This window comes from Xenia sp. Carnegie-2017, unplaced genomic scaffold, assembly GCF_021976095.1.
Source record: "Xenia sp. Carnegie-2017 unplaced genomic scaffold, XeniaSp_v1 HiC_scaffold_16, whole genome shotgun sequence".
Lineage (NCBI taxonomy): Eukaryota > Metazoa > Cnidaria > Anthozoa > Malacalcyonacea > Xeniidae > Xenia > Xenia sp. Carnegie-2017.
This window is the reverse complement of record NW_025813469.1, coordinates 11,603,933-11,628,627: the sequence shown is the minus strand read 5'-3', so window position 1 is coordinate 11,628,627 and position 24,695 is coordinate 11,603,933. Positions and strand designations below refer to the sequence as shown.

Genomic DNA, 24,695 nt, shown 5'->3' with positions numbered 1-24,695 from the left:
CATTTTCCTTTGGGAGTATGACTCTCAGGAGTTAGAGACTTTTTATAAAATATTGCTAGGCTGAGAAAAATTTTCTGGGACAGCAAGCTGTGGTGTATTCAGATACAGCTCGAAAAAAACAGCCGTAAATTCAAGTAGTTATGCTAAATACATTCCACGGAACGACAAAGAAAACAGACCCATCATATAATAAGAGGGATAACGCTGCTGTTGAAAGCTTCTTCAAACATTTTTTGTCATCATAATGCATTTTTAAAATTGAGTTCTTTAACATTCGTTGCAATTGTGAAAAATATTCGGTTTCCGTGCTTGGCATTTAACACCTCGTGTAAAAATCTTCTTTCTGTTTGTTGTGAATTTTAAGTCGGTACTCTACCTACTACTCTATACTGAAATAGAGAAAATTCCTTCCTCGTCTTTCATTTTACTTATATTTCACTTTAAAGTTCTATAATTCATGAGCATCAAAATATGGCAGAGGATGTTTTCAATATCAATATTTGCTATCGAGTAGCAGAATTCTCCTGCGTCCGATGAGAGCAGCAAGCTTTATACATAATAAGAATATACATGATACTTGATGTTTTTATTATCTTATATAGTGTCCAAAATTCATGTAAGTCACATATTTCTCTTTAATGGCTTGTTCACCTATGCGCCCTTCCGCCGTCTCTGCTAAACCGTTATCAGAACAAGAACTTTCTCACAGCGGTTGTTCTAATGTCCAAACGGTCTATAAGAAATCCCGTGTTTACTTTGCCCGGCGCAAAATGGTCTTGATGGCTTGCTTTTTGCTTGATGAATGGATGTTAAAGCATTTCTTGCAAACGATTATATTTTTTACTTACGTAAGAGAGTATTTGTAAAAGCTTTCGACGAGTGAGAGGGAAGAAGTATAGTGAATGATGAGAAATGACAAAAGAAATATATCAAAATAGATCAATTTACAATGCTTGTACAGCAAACTTATAAAGTTCATAATGAAAAATCTTGAACAATTAAATGCAACAGAATTTTGGCAATATTGGTTTTAAAACAATCATAAATGTTAAAGCCATTATTGAAAAGCTTATGTTTTCGTTTTCACACGTTTCATTATATTTATGACGTATGGGCGAGAAACCAACGCAGCAAGTATTTCATTGGTTCATGCACTTGACGTTACCATAACACGTGATCTCTGCTAAGCAAAAAAGCAAGGGCGAACCTGTTTATTCACTTTTAATCCTATTGGTTGCAGAGTGAGGACTTTTCAAAGCTTTTGTTTTGCGAAGAATTTTAAGACTAGCAATTTTTAAATAAAAACGATAACATATCCAGACAAGGTTGGTAAAAATGTTTTTTTTGTTCTTTACATAATGGTGTGCGTCGTAATAAACAATGAACTGATGAAATGATGTAGCATTTATGTAATGTTTTGTAGTCATACTCAATATTGCAAAAAAGTAGCTAAAAAAACAAGCACAGGGAAAAAAAACCTAAAAAATGTAAGATTTAAGCCATATAATTGTGACAAGAAGTTGTGTTTGATTGAACAAATCCTAAATAATTTCACTGCTTTTGTCAGTGCAATTTCTCGTTTCTTACCCTAACACGATCTTGACGAGATCATTTTACCATGGTTATTTTACTCGCAAATTTTACATTTAGACATAACGTAGTAATTATAATTAAAACTTGATCTTCTGAATACATAAACTTAGTTTTATGTCTATTGCAAACACCATATCCCTTTCAAAGTCATTTGTGCAAAATAATGTGTACATTAAATGATCTACAGTAAAAACTTTTTAAATATAGTGTATTAATTCTGTTCTTTTATGATCACAAATACTAGTGATTTACGTAAAATTTGTAGCAAACAGCAGTTGAAATGAAAGTAAATCGATTGTAATAATTTCAAGGACTAAAAATTCCCAGAAGAGAATAATTTGTTTTAATTTCTGAGGAACTCATAAACTCCATATTTTATTTATGTCGTCATGACAACAAGCAACGTCAGTTAAGTGCGAGACGTCCACCAGTTGGGAGATATGAATTTTAAATAAGACAACTTGTGTCGTAAATTGGTTTTGTCAGCGTGATAAGCGTTCTACAGAAGTCTTAAAAAATTATTGTAATATTGGCTTTGAAATAATCATAAATGTTAATGTGATTATCGTAAAGCTTAGTTTCATTTTCACTCTTTATTGTTTTTATGATGCATCTGTGAGAAACTATCCTATCGGTTTACAGACTTGTCGTTGTTTTTATGCACGAGCTTCAAAACAGTTACATACAGAATAAAGAGTTAAAATTAGCAAAGATCAAAGATTTAGTTTTAGATGTGTTCGTGTGTTATTTTTTGAGTATGAACAGTTTCGTGATAGCCTTATTTTTTGAGGTTTGGGATTGTTTTAGAAAAAGGAACTTTTTACATCAGTTAATGCGTACGTCTTAAAGATTTCACAAAAGAAGCACAATCTGCGTATTATGTATGTCACGAACTATTGGAAAATTTTGCCTCTATTCTCTAAAACATCTTGAGCATGATAAAATTTCAAATTTATGACAGTGAATGCTACAGCAGATTAAGAAAATTTCAGTTGATTTCTTTTACTTATATAGCAAGCGTCAATTCCGCGAAAATGGCGCGCTTTGATTGGTTCAGAAACATTTTTGCCTCTCCATTGTTTTCCGTAATGGACCACGGTGCAAAACGCGTAATTTTACAGTCAAATGTACGCAAACTTCGTAAAGCAAACAGCAAAACGCAAAAAAAAGTAGAAAGAAAACATTTACGAATGTTTGTCGTAGAAAAAGGACTCGGAAAACAGCTTAACTATACCGACATTACAATTTAAAGCGATTTATTTTTTACCGAAGAAAACTAGATAAGTGAAAGACAACCCGTAAAAAACAGCAAAGACAAGAAAGAAAACAAGCTTCATTTCAAGTCAAATAATGACATATAATAGACCTTTTATTGACTTCGCTTCCTTTGTATTTACTGAGAAATATTGGACCTCTTTTTTTTGTACAAACCTTGCCCTACGAGCTCAGTCTGTACGAAAAAAAAATTTGATTCGTTATCTTTCCGTAAAGAGCTCGACCTCGGTTATTGAGGGTTTGGAATTATTCAGTAAATAATTTAATGTCTTGAATGAGTGGCGTCTTCAAGGAGAAAACTGGGAAGCGAACATTACAGCGGAAATACGTCAATTGGCCTCCATTTTTTAGTCATCAATTCCCAGTCCACTTAACTGTTCTAGTTATTATATAACTCAATGATTTGTATGCTGGCGTATGATGACGATAATAACTCCGATTGCATCAGTCCTCATTATTTGATGATTTGCATTTATTTGTATTGGCAACATAACAAATCTCTTCTCAAATCCTAAGATTTCTAATAGTCAGAGAAAGCGTAGATGATGGGCTCTGACGATTCAAAGACCAGTTTTTATCATCCACTCAAATTTGTCTTCGCTTTTGTGCTTCAGACCAGTCATCATTGAAAACGGAATCGAATAAAGACTTACACCATCTTTGAGTGTGGTTCTCGTTAGTACAATTAGCTGCAACAAAACTATAACCATCTTTTTTAACAAAATATTTCACAGACATTTGTATATAGATGCTATATGATTTGCAGTGTGCAACTGCACAAATACCGTGCGTGACGTCACAAAACAATGCAGATCCCGCTAAAATGCCAAATTAGCCATTTTTAAACTGCCATAAAAAATTGAAGTGTTGCGTAAAATTAAAAATTGTTTTCGCAAAGATTTGATATTGCTAAAAAGCAAAATTTTGTTTGAGTCACTTTGATCACTCGCGTTTAATCAAATAATAGGAAGAATTAGTTTTCTAAAGAAACGAATCATAATTTAGCTAAGAGCTTTAAATTATAGAAGTAAAAGATCGGGCAAGCCTCGCCACTTGATAAAACATGTGAAACTGAGAGATAATTTCAAATTCATGACAGCAATGCAACGGATAGGTATAGTTAAAATTTTTTATCGTTAAATGAATGATCAATTGAATTATTAAATTATTCGTAAACAAAGCTGAAAACAGAAAAATAAATCTAATTAAAATGCAGTGTCTGTAAGTCTTCTCTATCATAGTGACAGTTACTTGTAACTTTTCATTTGAAGGAATAATCAAACATTAATTTTAAACATGAAATGCAAACCTTTTATCAATTTCTAGATGCAACTGAATAATAATTCTTTCCTGATCACTAGCAAGATGTTTAAAAAGGAAAATTTGGCCATGTGGGGAACTGGGCGCAATCAAATAGGCCCTAACATAGAAATTCAGTTTTGGCAACTGAAAGAAGAGCCAAACTATCCTGGATATTTCTACATCTGTAACACAAAATATGATGGATATCGAATTGCTAATTTTGGACCTAGAATTAGTTGTGAAAGTGAACCAGATGATGAAAGTCAGATGTTTAAATTTGAAGAAGTTGGTGGTAAGTATGCAAGGCAAATCAAAATATATGATGAAAACATTACAAAATGTTAAAAAGGAAAGTTATAAATAAGTTCAGATCAGACATATCTATCATTTTAATATTTTCATGTTTCATGCTTGAAGTTTATATTATACCAACATAATAAAAAGGCAACATATTCTTTTTAGATAGTTTCTACCGAATATTCAATTATTAAAAACAAGAAGCAAAACTAACAAAATGGGGAAACGAAAATGATGAATTGGCTTTCTCTGATGGAATTGGTGATGACAACCAATCATGGAAACTGGTACCAAGGTTCAAAGCATATGTTACAACTGTGATGATATGGAGCTACGACAACAGACAAGGATCAGAATCTTTCTCAACAGAAATATCTGTAACAACTGGCCTCAAATTTACATCTTCCTCGACTACTCCAATCACTATTGGTTTGCAGCAATCGTTAATGGCCTCCGTTTGTTCAGCTGCAGTAGATGAAGAATCTAAGGTTGAGATAAATGATGAGATTCAATATTCATTGTTGCAAAGCACAGAAGAAGATTGGAGTCGTACTTCTGCAATAGAATATACAGTACCGGCAGCAAAGAATTTTCTCGTAAAACAGCTGACGTGTGAGTTTTATAGCCTTCTTAGGTCCGATACTTGTGTTTTGACATGCAAATCCATCATCAAAGAAACCAAGGGTACAATGAAGACTACTTGCATGTTGTAAAAATTGTGATAGCTTCATCTATGATAGGAGAAGTAAGTCGTTCGAACGTTGTTAAATTGTAAAGAAACACGAGCTTTCTTATCTTCATTCACAAAACGGCAATGCCTGAAATTGTGCATACTTTATTCGTCTACTCCTTTTTCTTCTTCTTCTCCTTCTTCTTCTTCTTCTTATTCTTCTTCTTCTTCTTCTTCTTCTTCTTCTTCTTCTTATTATTATTATTATTATTATTATTATTATTATTATTATTATTATTATTATTATTATTATTATTTATTATTATTATTATTATTATTATTATTATTATTATTATTATTATTATTATTATTATTATTATTATTATTATTATTATTATTATTATTATTATTATTATTATTATTATTATTATTATTATTATTATTATTATTATTATTATTATTATTATTATTGATATTATTATTATTTTTATTATTATTATTAGGAGACCAAAACATTTACAATGGTGTTAGAACTCGCATTCTTTAAGCTTCAGGGAGGTGAGACCTCCTCTCCAACCAAAAGTCGATGAATTGTTAACTGTATGGTTTTTAGATTTTTTAACTGCCAAGCCTTTTCAAGTATAAGTGCAGTTTGACTAAGAATTTAGCTCTATTCAAAACCAAAAGATCATTTTCGTATGGTTTCCCAAGGTCTTGGTTATGACATGACTTTGGACATCTGGACAACTATGATTTTCCAAGGTCTTGGTTATGACATGACTTTGGACAGCTGGACAACTATGGTTTCCCAAGGTTTTTCATCTTTCACTTTGACAATAACGCTTACAGCACCAGCTATATTCTTCTGTGGAGTGAAGTAATTTCGTAACGTTTTCTCCGCTTTTCTAAATACATCTTCTTCTCTATCTGGCTCGTCAATTTTTAAAGTTTTGAATATCTCATTAACTTCTTCACCAACATAGTGCAGGAGCATCGCCTTTTTTCCTGCGGCGTTTGTGATGTTCATTGCCAACAACAAATTCTCCAATCTTGATACGTATTTTCTCCAAGCTTTTCTAAGGTCTGGTTCTTCTAGGTTGAACGTCGGGAAGCTAGGCAAAGCTGTCATGTTCGAAATGTAGTAACTTTTTCAGGATCAAATCATATTTCTTTGTCGCCAGATGTAATAATGTGAGATTTCCCCATTCTCCCTTTATTGCTTTGTCATATTACTTTTATACAGATCTTTACTTAATTATAATATACGTAATATGACGTACGAAATACTAATAATTTACATAACAATTATACTACAGTTAGGTTATGATATGAATGACCGGTTTTTACACTTGTACCAAGTTTTGAAATCAATCGGATTTCCCTCGATTTCAGTCAAGACTAGAAAACGAAACAAATATTGAGCTATTAGCTCAAACACATATTGAGCATGGAGCACTCCACAAATTTTAAAATCTTCTAAAGCCCTTCATCAAATGATTTAGAACATTATCCCGTAGATTTCTATTTACCTTGATAATGGTGAGGAAAAAAGGCCATCTTGAAAGGTAACAAAAGGTGAAATTTCAATCAAAATTAAGACAAAAGAAACTTGAAAAACATTCCTTTCGAACATTTTACAAAATAAACATAAATTAAAAACTCTGAAAAAGCAGAATATATTCTTACAATGGAACGTTTTGTTACCTTTTAAGAAAGCGGCTTGCCTCTCTCTTAGCTGTAAAATTTTGGCTGAGTCAGATATCTGGAAGACTGGGATTAATTATGTGATTAATTAAAATAAGATATGATTAAAATGAACAAGCAACAAATTTCATTTAAGACAATTCTATCGAATATACAATTTTTCCTACAACGAGGCAAGACTAAGAAAATTGGGGAAAGAAAATGGCAAATGGGGCACTGGAGAAGGGCGTGCTCAAGATGATGAATCATGGAAACTGGTACCTAGGTTCAGAGCAGACGTCAAAATTGTGACGATATAGGGCGAAGACAACAGACAGAGATAACATTCTTTGTCAGGACAAATATCCATAATCACTGGCCTCTAGTTTTCATCTTGCCCCTCCATTTTAATTACTGCTGGTTTGAAACAATCTTTAAAGACTTCCATTTTGCGTGCTGCAGGGATGAAGAAGTAGAAGCCTGGATAAAGGCAGTGATTAAATATTCAATGTTGCGCAGGACTGGAGTCGTACTTTGACAATAACGTTTACAACATCAGCATAGAATAATTATCGTATAAAACAGTTTATGTGTTATTTCTAGAGTCCTCTTATATGTGATGACTGTGTTTTGACATGCAATTGCATCGTTGAAGAAAGCCAAGGAAAATTTAAGTGAATGCTTTTCCTATGAGTCTCCCATGAAATAAAAACTTTTCAAATGACAGTTCCTATGAAATGTCGACTTTTTGAAACGCCCTCTCTCATTTCGCTTTTTACCAACACGCTTTAACTTTTCATAAATGAACAGTTAAGTTCAAACGTATTAAGGTTTTGTCTGCTTGACCGTGTTGCTTTTGTAAACTTTTGATAATTATCTATTGCAACATAAGAACTTTAAGCGGCAAAGACAATTAAAACTTTGTATTGTTGTGAAATATACTAATTGTAACTAAAACTGCTTTAGATTTTTAAAGCATGTTGATATAAAATTAACTACGTCCAAAATGGATCTTTTCCTCACAAACCATACATTGTGCACTAAATTAAACACTTTTCTTCACGATAAAAGATTCTCAATATAGCTACAACTTGTCTTCGTACACTCATGCAAAAATATACATACAACATAGAAAAATGTATTTGTTGTAAACTGTAAGAAAAACTAGAAAAAAAGTAGACTCACTATTTAACTCAATATTTGAGAAAGAAACAAGAAATTTTTTATTTGAAAAATAAAATTTCGAATTTGAATTTTTACTTTTCAAATAAAGAATTTCTTGTTCTTTTCTCAAATATTGAGTTGAAACATGTGTCTTCAATTCAGATTATGCTCCATATTATATTACTTAAAACTGTCGGCTGGTAATGGCTTTTTGGTGAAATCTAACTATAATATTCATAAACACAAAATGGGCTTTGATAAACAATTAAGAATTGTCATTGGTGTATACTTTTATTGCGTTTTGCCGTTGAGGCGGAACACATTTGTCAAACTGTATACTGAAGCAGTTTTTGAAACAAGGCGATATCTTGCTAAATGTTCTGCAAAGAAGTGCTTTGATGAAATGTTTGAGATATTTAATCATTTTTGCTATTAAGTTTTCGGTTTTATTTTCTGAATCATTAGTTTTACATGTCCTTTGTTAGATGCGTGACTATTTACATTTTTGGCAACGCAACATTTGATTAAATTTTTAGATCTAAATAAATTGTATATTAGACCACCTGGGGTCTTGCAGGAGATGACTGATGTTCCCCTCAGAGAGTAATAGCCTGGGAGTATTTGTCTAACTAAAATTTAGTAATGTCTTAGAATGACAACTTTGGTTTGTGCATGTAAGTTTTGACAGAATTGATTTTATTTACATTTACAAACTTGTAACTATACTCCCGGGTTCAAACCATTTACTTTAAAGTAGGTATATAGTATTTAATGTTCCTGTTTTAAAAATAGTTGATAATGATGTTTCAAAATTATTGTTTTCTTATATTTTGAAAGAAAATTTTTATAAGATCTTTAAAAATGACCAAAAATTGAAATAGTGGTCATAGTTAGTGCCTTCTTTATCACGTGTTCTTTTGTTTCGTGACACCCGCGCTAAGTACTAATATTGAAAGGATTCTATTGGTTCATGACTTTGTTTACACGCACGAATTTCGCTTTAAGCCAAAGTTATATTCATTTTAATCTAATCACAGAACAAGAAAGGGCGAATCCAAGCTTCTGATTCACTTTTCTTCATTTTCGTTACAACAAGAAGATTAAAAGACCTCTGAGTTTAGTGAATGCTTTTGGACACCAGCATTTCATCAATATAAAGCCAAAAAATACTTTAGATAAAGGTTGGTGAAATTGTATTTCATTCTTTATCATGTATGTCGTCATAGACTCGTGTAAGCATTTAATGAATAAAGTGAAGTGGCTGCTCACCATATCAATGAAAAACCAACAATATACATGCAAAATACAAAATACTAGGAAAATACTTAATAAACTTGTCACAGGAACTTGAGAAAAGTCTGTAATTATTTCCGCATGTTTCATATTTAATCAGGGAAAATTGTCGTTTCTCTTCCTGGTGCGTTCTTAATGACATTACATCATTATAGCTTTTTTTTCAGTCATATGTAACCTAGTATATGCAGTTGAAAGTTTCGTGTGAAAAATATACTGTGATTTATTTTATATGAAAGTATTGTATGATACTTTGTACGCAATAAGATTCTTGTCATAAAAATTGAGATAATTTTGGTAAGTTTAATCTATACATTACCTAAACAAACATATCTTTCAAATATGAATCTTTTTGCATAAATAATCACGATAAAATTCCATATTTGACAAATTGTACAAAATCCTTTTCCCTGTCTCGTACACTTCGTAAAAGTTTGATAAAAATTTAAGAAACTTTTGTCGTTTCAATACATATCAAGCTATTTTGAATATAATATGTTTTGTGGTATATACATTTTACATAGTTGCATTTTTTTTCATAATCATGTTTAGCATTTATGTTTGTGGTATGTTTTCATTATATGTACGTGTTAACCTCTCTATAAAAGCTTTTTCTATGAATCTCTACGCCATTTTCATTGAAAATACGAAAGCTCGTTTAGAACTCAAATTTCCATTCATAAAATGCGGTAATATATATATATATACACACATTTTTATTGTTGATGTTTTTGATGGGAGAGCACAATAGCTTTAAAGCTAAACCAGCACGAAACTATTTAATTCCCGCAGCGATCGTTTCGTATTTTAAATATTTTTCAGAAATGCACTTTATTATCAATATATCCTAATTCTATGTCACAGTATTTCATACAGTTTATTAATGATTGCACAGTTTTTAGTGTTATAAATTTAAGATATATATTCAAATATCGAGTCATAAACTTGAACTTTGTATCAAGTTAAACGGGCTCTGAATTGAGCTCAACGTTAATTGTCGTTATTTGTGAGGTATTGTTAACATTCAAACATGTATCATTTTCTCAACGTTATTGATAAAACGTAAGCTTTAAATATCATCGACTGAATTCTGATGAAAATGTCGAAGTGAATGTGGTCTTGCAAACCAGAGCATGACGTATTGTACGGCTTAAGGAGGTCAGGTTTGAGATGTTTACAGAGTTTGGCATAATAATGGTAAACATATTTCGTAGAGTGAAATTTCTTACCTATAACTTGATTCATTCACTTTGTTATCTTTTATAAAATGAGCTGCTTTACGTTTAAGTTACCTTCTGTTAGGTGTGATTGAATTCTTGGCTCTTATGTAGCTTTTCTCTCCACTCGTTAACGCATTCATCTTTTCTCCCTTACCTTCTTTTTCAGTCCATTTGCTACGTAGCAATACCCGTTGCCGTCTTTCATATAATTTGTTGAATTTTGTCGGTTGTTAGTTTGCTATATGTCAGGTGTTACTACGGGATGGTAGTGGACATGTGTCAAACATCATTACTTTGTTTGCACGCCTGTAGCCACAGTCCAAAGATAAATTTTTTGAAGCACCAAGGCTTTTTCATAAATTTAGGGACATTTAGTTTTAGTGTAACGACAGAAATTTATATATCAAGGTAAGTTTTAAAGGATTAGCAACGAAAAATCCTCTATGTCATCAAAAATGGATGAACAACATTGTTTCGTGTGGAAAAAATTAATGAAATCTGTTTTGTTAGTCCAATGATGTGAAGCGTCAACGCGTAGATAAATAAAGGTCCTTAAAATGCGATCAATTGCAATTTACAAGTTTAGAGAATCACGATAGTTTTTTGGGGATACGTGTTCGCAAAAATCTCAAACAACATCCCAGTCTTCACTTCCACGATAGTATTTACAGCACGAGGAAATAAGAAAATTTGACGTGTTATTTCTCTAGTTATCTTGTTTTGTTGTTTTGCACCCTTTGATGTAAAATTTAAAGGAAAAGAGAAAATCAATATCTCAAACAGAAACATTTGCAGTAACGCTTTTTTACCACATGGTTATTTTACTGACTAGTCAACAACAAAAAAAACAGTCCTTCTCAGGACTATACCAACCTGGTCGATCTACATTTACAACCATGGTTATTTTACTGTCAACAACTGCAATAATACCTGAGTTATGTTTAGCCATGTGGATTGTCCTTTCTCCAGTTCCCATCGATGGTGAAAAAATGAAAAGATATTGCCATTGAATTCTAGGATAATTGGAATTTTCCCTTTGCGCTGTTTAATTGGTCATTTAAGGCTATTGTAAGGCTATTAAACTATAGCAATGTAAAAAATACAGCAAAGTGCAAAAGAAAAACGCCAAAGGGGAGGGAAACTATTTATATAATATTAGCGAGAGACTTGCCGAGCGGAAATCGAATTCGTGTGATAAAAATTAATGCCCAACATAAAGTTTTGATTAGAGCCATAGAAATAGACCAAAAAAAGACAAATTGTAAAATTAAATTTATTGTAACGTTTCGTCTTTACTCAAGACATCTTCAGACAAATAATAAATAGAATGTTAAGACAAGATATTATATTTACAAAAAGGTGTTAAATTACTACTAAAGGAAGCGGTGTCGAATGGATATATGATAAGGAATTTAGGAAGTAAAATAAAGAGAAATTAAAAGAGGTTAAGTGGAATGGAGTTTCCTTGCACATTAAGTGAAGGCTTTTATTTATTGATTAGAATGCTTTCATGAATGGAGAGTTCAAAAGTATCGTTGGAAGAGGAGATTATTTTAAAGTCGTCTAAGTTGGGGGTGTGGTCCAGTTGCGTTATTGTGAGCAAGAATGCTTGATGATGCAGGGTGGGAAACTTGGTTGCATGTAAGAGGGGATATTCTCAAGTGCTCCGAAAATCTGGTGTGTAGATGACGTGTGGTTTGACCCACATACGAGGCGTTGCAGCTTCGACACTTGAATAAATAGACTACACCAGATCTCAGAGGTTTGGAATTTTGTCCTTAAAGGAAGAAAGAAGAGATACGTTGAGAAGGGCGGAAAACAAATTTAATGAATATATGTGGGAGGCTGCAGCACAAGGCTATTGATTTGTGTGCGAATTTGAAGAGGTGTATGCCGGTGAAAAGAAGAAATAGATGAACTTTTGTGACAGTCAAGAACAGGTATTTAGGGGCAAAGGTTTGTTAAAACAGACCCATTCTTTCCTCCATTAATCACTATTCGTATAAACTAGCAAAGTTTTTGGTTCCCTGACCTTCACTAAAGCAACCTCATCATCAAAGACTCTTTCTCGTTTGTTGAAGAAATCCTAAATTGCGATGTCAACTCCAGTAACGTTGTCCTTGCTAGTTTTGATGTCGTATCCCTATTTACTAACATACCTGTTGACAAAACCATCCACATAATATCCAAAAGCATTTTTAACAACCACCAGTAATTCAACGGACTCACTGCAAAAGAATTTGAAAAACTACTCTCTCTAGCTGTTAAGAACTGTCACTTTATCTTTAACGGGAAAATGTACCAGCAAATTGATGGTGTGGCTATGTGCAGTCCATTGGGTTCTCTCTTTGCTGATATATTCATGTCTTTTCACAAAAAATCCTGGCTTAATAAATGTCCTTCTTCATTCAAACCACTACTTTACCGACGCTACGTTGACGACTGTTTTTTACTTTTTCATTCCTTCCATCACGTCCCTCTCTTTCTTGACTACCTGAACCGACAACACCCTAACATCACATTCACAGCTGAAGTCGAACAAAACAGAAAGCTCTCATTTCTGGACATTGATATCTCTCGTACTAATGGAAAATTCACCACTTCCGTCTACCGCAAACCTACTTTCACTGGCTTCTTCACCAACTTCCACAGCTTCATCCCACTTACTTACAAACTTTCATTAGTCTCCTGCTTACTTCACCGCATCTTCAATATTTGCTCTACTTACGAAAATTTTCATACACAACTAGAATTTACCAGAAAGTCACTCACCAAAAACGGTTTTCCTTCACGTGTAATTGACCAAATCACACGTCGCTTCCTTAACAACACCTTTGCCCCTAAACCACCTGTCTTGACTGCTCACAAAATGCCCATCTATTTCTGTCTTCCTTTCACCGGCATACACTCCCTTCAAATTCGCACACAAATCAATAGCCTTTGTGCTGCAGCCTTCCCACATATATTCATTAAATTTGTTTTCCGCCCTTCTCAACGTATCTCTTCTTTCTTCCCCTTTAAGGACAAAATTCCCAAACCTCTGAGATCTGGTGTAGTCTATTTATTCAAGTGTCGAAGCTGCAACGCCTCGTATGTGGGTCAAACCACACGTCATCTACACACCAGATTTTCGGAGCACTTGAGAATATCCCCTCTTACATGCAACCAAGTTTCCCACCCTGCATCATCAAGCATTCTTGCTCACAATAACGCAACTGGACACACCCCCAACTTAGACGACTTTAAAATAATCTCCTCTTCCAACGATACTTTTGATCTCTTCATTCATGAAAGCCTTCTAATCAATAAATAAAAGCCTTCACTTAATGTGCAAGGAAACTCCATTCCACTTAACCTCTTCTAATTTCTCTTTATTTTACTTCCTAAATTCCTTATCATATATCCATTCGACACCGCTTCCTTTAGTAGTAATTTAACACCTTTTTGTAAACATAATATCTTGTCTTAACATCCTATTTATTATTTGTCTGAAGATGTCTTGAGTAAAGACGAAACGTTACAATAAATTTAATTTTACAATTTGTCTTTTTTTGGTCTATTTTTATGGCTCTAATCAGAACTTTATGTTGGGCATTAATTTTTATTTATATAATAATCTCTGCCTCACTGATTTTTTTGTAAGCACAAATGAACAATTAACACAAAATATTGTAACTGCACATATGAATAACATACATGCAGTGTTTCAACTTTTGGCTCACAGACTTTCCCTTATTGTTCTTTTTTCCTGATTTTCAATAAAACTCCGTTTTCTTTTTTAAAAGCTCTAAATTTGACGTACTTTTCTCGGTGCCACATTAATTTTCACGCCTTTAATCACACACTAACGATATTGACAAAGTGCAGGTGCACATCTAGTACATTAGTGGACTGGGCATGCCTTTTTAGTAAAACCTGATTTTCAATGTAATTCTAGTGAAAAGACATTACAGGTAAACTTTCATTAAAAGAGCAACACAGCCGTGAGCATTTTATTCTATTTCGATTTTGTTCGTATTTCAAAATTATCTTCATTTTTCTTCTATTTTCGATCTCGTCTTTTCCTCTTGTGATTTTCAAAATTTCTTTACAAAGTTAAATATCCCACTAGTGGAAATGGTGCAAAGTGTTGTGTCTATACCTTAATATGAATATGATTGGTTTGAACTTTAAAAAAAAGCTAAAGCAATTTATTTCAATGGAACATTCATAAAAACACAGCTAATTTTAGTTTTGTTTTTGACAGAGACGCCACATATTTTTACACAAGCTCTACGAGTACGAATCATCAAAGCACAATGTCTCTAAATAGCTTACTGCTCTCGATATTCAAATCATTTTCTGACATATTTCGAGATGAGACAGCAGACAGGCTAGAAAACGGCGACGTTGGTAATGAAACATTTCGCGATAGTTTCAAGCGAGATTTACAAAACATCAAAGCAAAGCTCGATAATCCTTCGAAAATAGATATTTGCTCCAGTTTAGACCACTTGGAGGAAGGACTTGTTCTTTTTTTTAAGTGTTTTAACGAAGTAGAAAGAAATGGAGAATGTGAAGAAACAAGCAATTTTGAATCTCAAGCTACTTGTACTGCCACCACTAGCAGCTTTGAACTTTCCAGTGCAGTAAAACATCCAAGTGTTTTTAAATTGGCAAAGGATCTATTTAAAAAATCGCGTGAAGAAGCAACAAGAGTTTTCAACAACAAAAATTTAAGCTTGAAAGACAGAATATTTGCTGTTAATGTGAAGGTCATTGCGCAAATTTTTGAATGTCCTGAGCACCCAAAGAATGCCATTGATTTGTGTTTATCTTATATAAAAAGGCTGCATCAATTGGACAGTGTTCAAGAAATGTTTGTTGTTTCTATCGGCGGTGGCTCGAGAGCAATGTTCAATAGATCCGAAACAATGAAAAATATGAAGTCTGTCATTCATCTTAACCATCAGTTGTATCAGTTCACTGTGAGAATCAAAAACAATCATGATTTGGTAACATGGCCATGTATTGAGCTCGGAGAAGGAAAGGTGTTTAATCCAATACGAGATTGGCGAAAGATCTTAACCTCTGAAGAATCTTCAAAAGAAATGGAAAGAATGAAAGCCGCAATGTTTCAAACGTTGGAAAAGATGAATATAAATGAAGAACCTGTTGAACTGTTGCCGTCGGCAATCAAAGAAATGGTGAGCACAGTAAGAAGTGATATTTTGATTGCTGGAGGTTTTTCATATAGTTCCATAAAGAGGATTGAAATATTCTCATGGAAGTTCGAGGAATGGTTTGAGATGGCACCAATGAAAAAGGAACACAGGTGTTCTTCATCATTTATTTATAATGATGATTTATTTGTTGTTGGAGGAGTTGACTGCAACTCAATATATATATTGAATTTTAGTCAGTCAACTTTGACATGGAAGAAATTTCCTGGAGAGCTTCCTTATGAATGTTGTGGTCATAAAACTGTTGTTTGTAAACAACAAATCCTTCTCATTGGGGGAGTTCATAATAAAACTAGATCCGACATTATCAGTGAATTAAAGATTACTGGTACCACATCTCATGTTTTGAAAGAGTTGTGTCATATGCCTGAAGCACGATCTAACCATGCAGCTGAAGTTATTGATGATAAAGTTGTTATTTTTGGAGGAAGAGAAAAAGATAACAAAGCATTATCAAGAGTTTTGGAGTTTGATCCAGCAACTCGTACATTTAAAGAAATGCCTCCATTACCTCATCCATTGACCGAAATGGCAACAGTTCGATGGAGAGATCAAGTTGTTCTTCTTGGAGGTTATGACGGAAAAGAAATATTGAACAGTGTTATCATGTATGACAGAAAGACTGGTAACATTACAGTCTTACCGTCCATGTTGGAAAGGAGATCGAGTTGTTGTGCAGTTATAACAGGTGACACAATTGTTGTCATAGGAGGTCAGAATGATAAAGATACACATCTTAATTCAGTGGAGTGTTTTAAAATGGGAAGAAGTTCTTCATGGACATATCTTCCTCCATTGAATGAGCCACGATATGCTGCTATTGCAGAAGTTTTACCTGTTTGATAAAAAAGCATTAGTTGATGCTTCATAGACGAGTGTCTGAAAGTAAACAGTGTAACATACTTTTTTGCTAATCTCATACTTGTCTCTCTAATGGTAGTGAGAAATTTTTTAAATTTGCATATTTTATGATTTGATAACTCTTGATGACGTCATCGTAAATATAACGTAAATTTCTACTTATTGTGCACACTTATCGCTTAGGCCATATCGATAACCTGCTTTTGCGTTGCTCTCTATGACATGAAAGAAATTATGTTGTGAGCGGCGAAAATCATTTTTTGAGCACGATTTTTTTGTCTGGTCCAGTGGCGGATCCAGACTACGTCAAAATAAATTACTGCAGCTTATTTTACCATATATTTATATTTCTAAGCACCTTAGAGGAAAATCCATAGAAAAAAATTATATTCTTTAGAAATTAAAAACCAAAAACTTTTTTCTGAATGTAATTTGAATTTAAAATTGGGAAGCCATAAATTATTTTGATGTACACTGGATCCGCCACTGGTCTGGTCTACGCCCTAACTTCACCCCACTCGTAAATTGAAGGAAAACTTCATAAATACATTGTAACTTCATTTTATATGCTGGTATTTTGTGTTGTACTCTTTTTACTTGGCCAGATTTCTTTCCATAAAAATTGAGGTATGTTTGTATTCTTACTTGTCATTTCCAAACATACACATATTTCTATAATCTTCAATACATACTTAAGGCAGACTTGCTATCTGACTTAATACACAAGATGCTTTGTAGAATCTCGAATAAAAATTAATGTACTTTCATCTTTTCAATATATATCAAGATATTTTTAATGCAGCTAAAATATTTTGTTTTAAATGCATTGTATATAATTGAATTTTTTCAAAACAAGTTTGCCATCGATATTCGAGGTATTTTTTCATTATATACATTTATGTTTAAACTGCTCTGAGACAACACTTTGTCTATTTGAATTTTGTCCCTATCTTTATTCAATGATTTATACTCTTTTACTTCATTTTTCACTGTTTAACAGGAGAACCATCACTATATAGAACTAAAACCAGTCGCGGACTTAGTGCTAGTCAAAAAAAATTACTGCTGCACTTTTTGGAATATATTTACATTTCTAAGCCCCTCAGAGACAAGTCCACTGGTCAAATTATATTCTTCAGAACTTCCAACCAATAGTGCTATTCTGAAAGTACTTTGAATTTAAAATCAAGAGCTTTAATTTATTTTCCTCGCTTCTGCTTGCTGTGAGTACCCCTAGATCCGTTACTGACTAAAACAGCACAAAATTATTTACTAAGAGTTGTCCTTTAAATATTAAATATTTTGTCAGCTATTTTAAAAGTATGGTCAATATGTCGTTTTTTTTTGTCATTGTATGTCATTCTAATAAAATCTTTAAATGACAACAATTTGTCTGACGCCATGTTTTCAATTCCTCGTGTTTCTTTTGCTTCGTGACTCCCGCGCGCGAAGTATTATAACATGGATTTTATTGGTTCATGGACTTGGTGTTGTTCATACGCGTGAATGTCTCTTTAAACCGTTGTAATAATCAATGCTGTAAACAGAACAAGAAAGGGACGAATCCAGGCTTCATATTCTTTTTTTCGTAATTTCCGTTAAAACGAGAAGATTGTACAAAACCAGTGCTTGGTGAAGGACTTCACACACCAGCAGTCCATAACTATAAAGACAAAAGATAATAAAATGTGAGTGAAATCGTTTCTCATTGATCTTTTAATTCTTTAGTCGTCATTTAATCAATAAAGTAAATTACCTGTTTTCTTTATGGGTGAAAAACAAACATTATACAGACGAAATGCAATTTACCAAGAAAGTAACCATACAAATTTGTGATAGGAACTTGTATTTAAGTGAGCAAATCCTTATTACTTAACGCCTTTGGTCAGAGCGTACTGTTGCTTCTCTTCCTGATTTGTTCTTGATTATATTTGGTCATCATGAATTTATTTTATCAACACTTTTATTCAAGACGTAGCTAACGGAATAAAAGCTATGAATAAATACATGAAAAGAAAAGAGTTGAAAGTTTGGTGTCAAAAATATATAGTTATTTATGTTATATGCAAGTATTATACAATAGTTTGTACACAATAAGATTCCTTTCATTGGTATTTCAATTATTATAACCCAAACAAACATACATTCTTATAATGAAAATTTTTGCATAAATATTCATGCATGATAAACTTTTGTATCTGACCATAAGATTCTTTGCACATTGTTGATAAAAGTGAATAAGTCCTTTATCGCTTCAATACATATCAAGTTATTTTCAATATAAATCGTTTGTGCAGTGTAAAATGTACCCAATTGCTATTTTCCTAGTCATGCTTAGCATATATATTTTTGGTATGTTTTCATTATACGTGTGATTAAACCTCTCTATGACAACCTTTATATATTATTTTTTACGCCATTTTCATTGAAAATAAGAAGCTCGTTTAGAACTCGGTAATCCATGAAGGAAACGCAATAATATATATATATATATATCCACACTTTTATTATGGTTTATGTTTTTAATAGGAGAGCACAATATAGCTAAAAAAGGACGAAACTATTTACTCCCTGCAGTGGTTGTTTGAATTTGAAGATAGCCCTATCATTCCTTACCTAAGCAAACATATCTTTCTATAATTAATATTTTTGCATAAATAATCATTGTGAACTTTGATATAAGACAAGCAGTACAAAATCGTTTCTACTGTTTCGTACACTTTGCGAAATGTTAAGGAAAACTTATAAATCTTTTGTCGTTTCAATACATATCAAGCTTTTTTGAATATGATATACTTTGTGGTATATATATAGCACACAGATCATTTTTTCAAAGTCATGTTTAGCATAGATATTTTTTGTATGTTTTCATTATACGTATGATTAAACCTCTCTATGACAACCTTTATATTTGATTTTTTACGCTATTTTTATTGAAAATATGAAGCACGTTTAGAGCTCGGTAATCCATGAAGGAAACGCAAAAATATTTATATATATATCCACATTTTTATTATGGCTTATGTTTTTAATAGGAGAGCACAATATAGCTAAACCAGGACGAAACTATATTTACTCCCTGCAGCGGTCGTTTGAATTTTAAATATTTCTTTAGAAATTCACTTCATTATATCAATATGTCGTAATTCAGTTCCTATGCCACGTATAGTATTATACAAGATACAAGTGATTGCATAGTTTTAGTATTATAGATTTGATCAGTTATACTAAATGCTGAGCTAAAAGTATGATTTAGCAAAGATTTGAAATATGCCAAAAAACGAGTTTGAACGTTATCGTTTTTCTGCGAATTTTCAAGACTTTCATCAAAGTTTTCCCCCCTTATCGATAAAACGTAAGAACTAATTATCATGAATTGAATTCTGATGAAAAGGTTTGAGTGAAATTAATCTTAAAAATCAAAGTACGAAATAAAGTACGACTTAAAGGAGGTCAGGTTTGAGATGTTTTACAGAGCCTGGCTATTCAAATGTAAACCATATTCATAGAGTGAAGTTTTCCTGCTATATCTTTAACAGAGAGACTTGCATTAACGATGTTTTGGCGACTTGGCCATTTTACTGTCAACATATATAATAAAAACTGACGCTACGTTCACACTACTCCGGATTCGCTCATCACGACATCTTCATTTGCTTTAAAGGGGTAAATGTTCGGAGTAAAAGCTTATTAAGGTGATAGATTTAGTCTAATTGATTGTGTTTCTGACGTTGAACAATTTCACTGCCATTTAATACAAAGAATATTCAACCTGCTACGATAGCAATCCGTTATAGTGTAAACGAGGCCTGAGATGCCATGTGTATTGCGGTAATTGCATTTCTTTAATATATGCGTTCAATGCCCATCGAAGGTAAAAGAATGGGAAGGTATTGCCTTTAGTCACGAGCCGCTTCTAAGATCTCATGAAAATATTTTTTCATTTTATATCTCCAGCCGGTGAAATTGAATAATAATTATATAAAAAAATAAAATTATATTGCTGGTAAAGTATCAATAAATCAAGAATATAGCAGTGATCATTAAATTTTATCTGGATCCTGTTCATGTTTTGAAATTGCCTTTACTTTTCTTTTATTTTCCATTTCTTCTCTATGCAAAATTTTCTCACACAGGTAAATATTCCACCAAATGAATTTGTTGCAAATTGTTGTGTGTGTAAACGTATAGTAACATGAATGGTTCAAATTGAAACAAAATTGAGAGCTTATATTATGTGAACTGAGTATTTCACAAACAAACATATTAGTAAATATAGATATGTTTTTCTTTTGACAGAGGCGTAACAGATTCATACACAGGTTCTACAAGTGCTAGATATCAAAACATCATGCCTCTTGACGGCTTACTGCTCTCTATGTTTGAATTATTTACGAGCAATGCTACAAATGAGGCATCAAACAAACTCAAAAACGGTGATGTTGCTAATGAAGCATTTAGCGAAATTATCAAGCGAGATCTACACTACATCAAAACAAAGCTCCATAATCTTTCGAAAATAGATCTTTGCTCCAGTTTTGACAATATGGAGGAAGGATTCCTGCAACTTTTTGAATGCTTTTACGAAGTGCAAAGAAATGAGGAATGCAAAGAAGCAAGTAATAATGATGATTCTCAGTCAACTTGCATTGCCACCAGGTATGAACTTTCCAGTGAAATACAACGTTCAAAGGTTTTTGAATTGGCAAGGGATCGTTTTAAAGAATCCAATAAAAAAGTAACGGAAGCTTTCAACATCAAAAAATCAACCTTGGAGGACAGAATATTTGCCATTATTGTGAAGATCGTGGCACAAATTTTTGAATGTCCTGAGCACCCAACGAATATCATTAATTTGTGTTTAACTTACATAGAAAGGCTGCATCAACTTGATGGTGTTCGGGAAATGTTTTCTGTTTTTATTGGTGGTGGCTTCAAATCAAGGCTCAAAAAATCCCAGAGAAAGGAAAACATGAAGTCTGTCATTCTTCTCAACCATCACTTATATCAGTTTATTGCGAGGATCAACAACAATCATGATCATTTATCAACTTGGCCAATTATTGAACTTAGAGACGGAAAGGTGTTTAATTCAATGTGTGACTGGGGAAAGATCTTCACTCTCGAGGATTGGGGTAAAGAGTTGATTGAATCTTCAAGAGAAATGGGCAAAATGAAAGCCATAATGTTTCAAATAATGAAAAAGATGATTGAAAATCTACATGTTCAAGTATTGACATCACCAAATGAAGGAATGTTGAATCCAGTAAGAGGTGATATTTTAATTGCTGACGGCTTAAAAGGTGAATCTTCAAAAAGTTTTGAAATATTTTCATGGAAGGAGGAGAAATGGTTTGACATTGCATCAATGAAAAATAAACACAACAATGCTTCATCATTTATCTATAACGATAATTTGTTTGTTGTTGGAGGATTTCTTTGTAAGTCAATAGAGACATTAAATCTTAATCAATTACCTTTAACATGGAAGACATTTCCTCAAGAGCTTCCTTGTGAATATTTTAGTCATCAAACTGTTGTTTATAAACAGCAAATTCTTCACATTGGAGGATATGGTGCTGACAAAGGTGCCTCTGCTCTGATCAGTGAAATACAGATTACTGATAGCACATCTGATGTTTTAAAACAGCTATGTCAAATGCCTGAACCACGAAAAGACCATGGAGCTGAGATTGTTGATGATAAAGTTCTTATTTTCGGGGGAAGGAGAAAATTTGCGGAAGATGCTGTTTCTAGTGTTTTGGAATTTGATCCAAGGACTCTTACATTTAAGGAAATGCCTCCATTACCTCATCCCTTATATGGAATGGCAACAGTTCGATGGAGAGATCAAGTTGTTCTTCTTGGAGGTCGTAATGATGGAAGAGAAATTTTGAGTAGTGTTATCATGTATGACAGTAAGACAGGAAAGATTACAGTCTTGCCATCCATGTTGGAAAGGAGATTAAGGTGTTGTGCTGTTATAACAGGCGATACAATTGCTGTCATGGGAGGTATGATTGAGAAAATTGAACGTCTTAAATCAGTGGAGTGTTTCGAAATGGGAAGCAGTTCTTCATGGACATATCTTCCTTCAATGAATGAACCACGAGCAGAAGCCATTGCTGAATTCTTACCATCTGGACAAAAGTATGTATAGGACATGCATTTTACTAAAAGTTTGAACGTTATAACTCATCAATGTTCATTTGGGTTACATTGGATGATAAATCTGTAAAGTAAAAATGTAAACGTTTAAAAGTTTACATAATCATTAACTACCTTCATGAATTACTAGAAAAGGTTATTGACTTTTGTATTTAAGTTTTATTGAGTTTGTAGAGACTAGTTTCTATCTTTCATCTTGTCCTTGTTTGATTGCAGTATGTCAGTCTATCCACTGACCAATAAAATGTGAGGGGGTAAAGTTTGCATTTTTTCATCGGAAAAAATTAGTTTTCTGACAATGTTTTTAATAGTGGCTAAATACTCCATTTCGCTGTTTACCATCGACCACATTTACAAAGAAATACTCAATTTACGTTAAAAACTTTGAAATGTTGTAAAGACAACAAGCTGCTTCCAATAGCTACACATGCGCAAACACAATCACTTAAGCACAACTTACTGAATGGGTATAATGAAAACGATACTAGTTTAGTTTCTGCATTATTGGGATATAATGCTCTATCTTTAAACTCATTTCGTAAAAGAAAGAACCTTTTTACGGCTTAAACCAATTGATAAGACTGATCATAGACCACATAATACTTCTGTAAAGTCTTTCTAACGTAAACTTCACACTGCAAAAAGCAACAAATCCCCTATAATCTGATAGTGATAGGATAAGTATAGTGTTTTATGAAAAATATCCAAGGCCCGTTTCAAACGTCGAACTTTACATGTGCCAAAGTTATTTAAAACAAATGATGAGGAATTTCATCTCATTATCTTTTGTTTTTAATCCATTCGGCACATGAAATCTTCGACGTTTGAAACGGGCCTAAATCTTTAAAAATACAAACGAACTTTTAATAAAGTCACTGGCATTGATCATTAATTTGAAGGACCCGGATTTGGGAATCAAATTCAGGTCCCGTATGTTCCACTCAGTAAACATAAAGCAAACAAATATGATTTTGTCGTCTGCTTTAGAGTTTCCGATTCTTTTTTAATATATAGTTTTTGAGCGTCACTTATGACACGTATAATGAAACACCATTTCTTACATAACACAATGCCAGATGTGAGGTTGCATCGCCGTAAATTTCGTTGTGCTATATGACAAACATTATAGTATGCAAATGTAACTAAACATTGTTCTCTAGTAGCCCAAAGTGAAAGCCTAATAGGCCTCTTGTTCCAATACAATCATGAATATTAAAATACTTTGTGTGACCCCATGTTTCCAACTCCGTGTGTTTTGCTTACATACTTCGCTTCGCGACTCCCGCGCGAGGAAGTAATTTAGCAAGGATTTTATTGGTTCATGGACTTGGTGTTGTTCACGAGCGTGAATTTCGCTTCAAAGCGTTGTAATAGTCAATGCTGTAAAGAGAACAAGAAAGGGCGATTCCAGGTGTCATAATTTTTTTCATCAATTCCCTTGAAACAAGAAGATTGTAAAAACCAGTGGTTAGTGAAGGACTTCTGACACCAACAGTTCATAAATATAAAGACATAAAGATATTTGAGAAAGGCGAGTGAAGTAATTTCTCATTTTTTGATTTTTGTGTCGTCATATCAACATTTAATCAATAAAATAGAATCGCTGCTGTTATTATAGGTAAAAAATCGATATTCTGCAGACATAATGCAAAATACCAAGTAAATAGTGAACTAGGAAATGTAGTAGGAACTTGTTCTTAGTTGAGTAAAGCCTAATTACATAACGCATTTGGTCAGGAAAGATTGTTCTTTCTCTTCTTGATTTGTTCTTGATGACATTTTTGTTTATTTTATATACGAGTGTTATATGTTACTTTGTGCACAATAAGAATCATGTCACAAAAATTAAGATGTTCGGGTTTTTTCTGTATGTTCAATCTACTTTACGTAAACAAACATATCTTTCTACAATGAATACTTATGTATAAATAATCACGGTTAACATTC

At 32.9% G+C, this 24,695-nt stretch overlaps 2 protein-coding genes and 2 long non-coding RNA genes across 5 annotated transcripts; 3 read left to right on the top strand and 1 right to left on the bottom strand.

Annotated features, from left to right (window-relative positions):
* The first annotated feature begins 1,251 nt into the window (after window positions 1-1,251).
* LOC124436431 lies at window positions 1,252-5,353 on the top strand. The gene is made up of 3 exons (XR_006945351.1): window positions 1,252-1,325; window positions 4,195-4,462; window positions 4,633-5,353. It is a non-coding gene; the product is annotated as an uncharacterized LOC124436431 (long non-coding RNA).
* On the bottom strand, window positions 1,934-22,692 carry LOC124436432. 2 transcript variants are annotated; one of them, XR_006945353.1, is made up of 3 exons: window positions 22,616-22,692; window positions 13,038-13,048; window positions 1,934-1,943 (listed from the first exon to the last, which is right to left on the bottom strand). It is a non-coding gene; the product is annotated as an uncharacterized LOC124436432 (long non-coding RNA). The 2 variants fall into 2 exon arrangements; XR_006945352.1 differs by lacking the exon at window positions 1,934-1,943 and adding an exon at window positions 6,084-6,095 and having other exon boundaries at window positions 22,616-22,688.
* LOC124436424 (influenza virus NS1A-binding protein-like) lies at window positions 9,020-16,941 on the top strand. The gene is made up of 2 exons (XM_046986352.1): window positions 9,020-9,165; window positions 14,744-16,941. The coding sequence occupies exon 2, from the start codon at window positions 14,796-14,798 to the stop codon at window positions 16,560-16,562; it is 1,767 nt and encodes a 588-aa protein (XP_046842308.1). The 5' UTR covers window positions 9,020-9,165; window positions 14,744-14,795; the 3' UTR covers window positions 16,563-16,941.
* Window positions 18,094-23,007, top strand: LOC124436423. Its single transcript, XM_046986351.1, has 2 exons — window positions 18,094-18,268; window positions 20,880-23,007. Exon 2 carries the CDS (start codon window positions 20,932-20,934, stop codon window positions 22,738-22,740), a length of 1,809 nt encoding a protein of 602 aa, XP_046842307.1. The 5' UTR covers window positions 18,094-18,268; window positions 20,880-20,931; the 3' UTR covers window positions 22,741-23,007.
* Window positions 23,008-24,695: the final 1,688 nt, after the last annotated feature.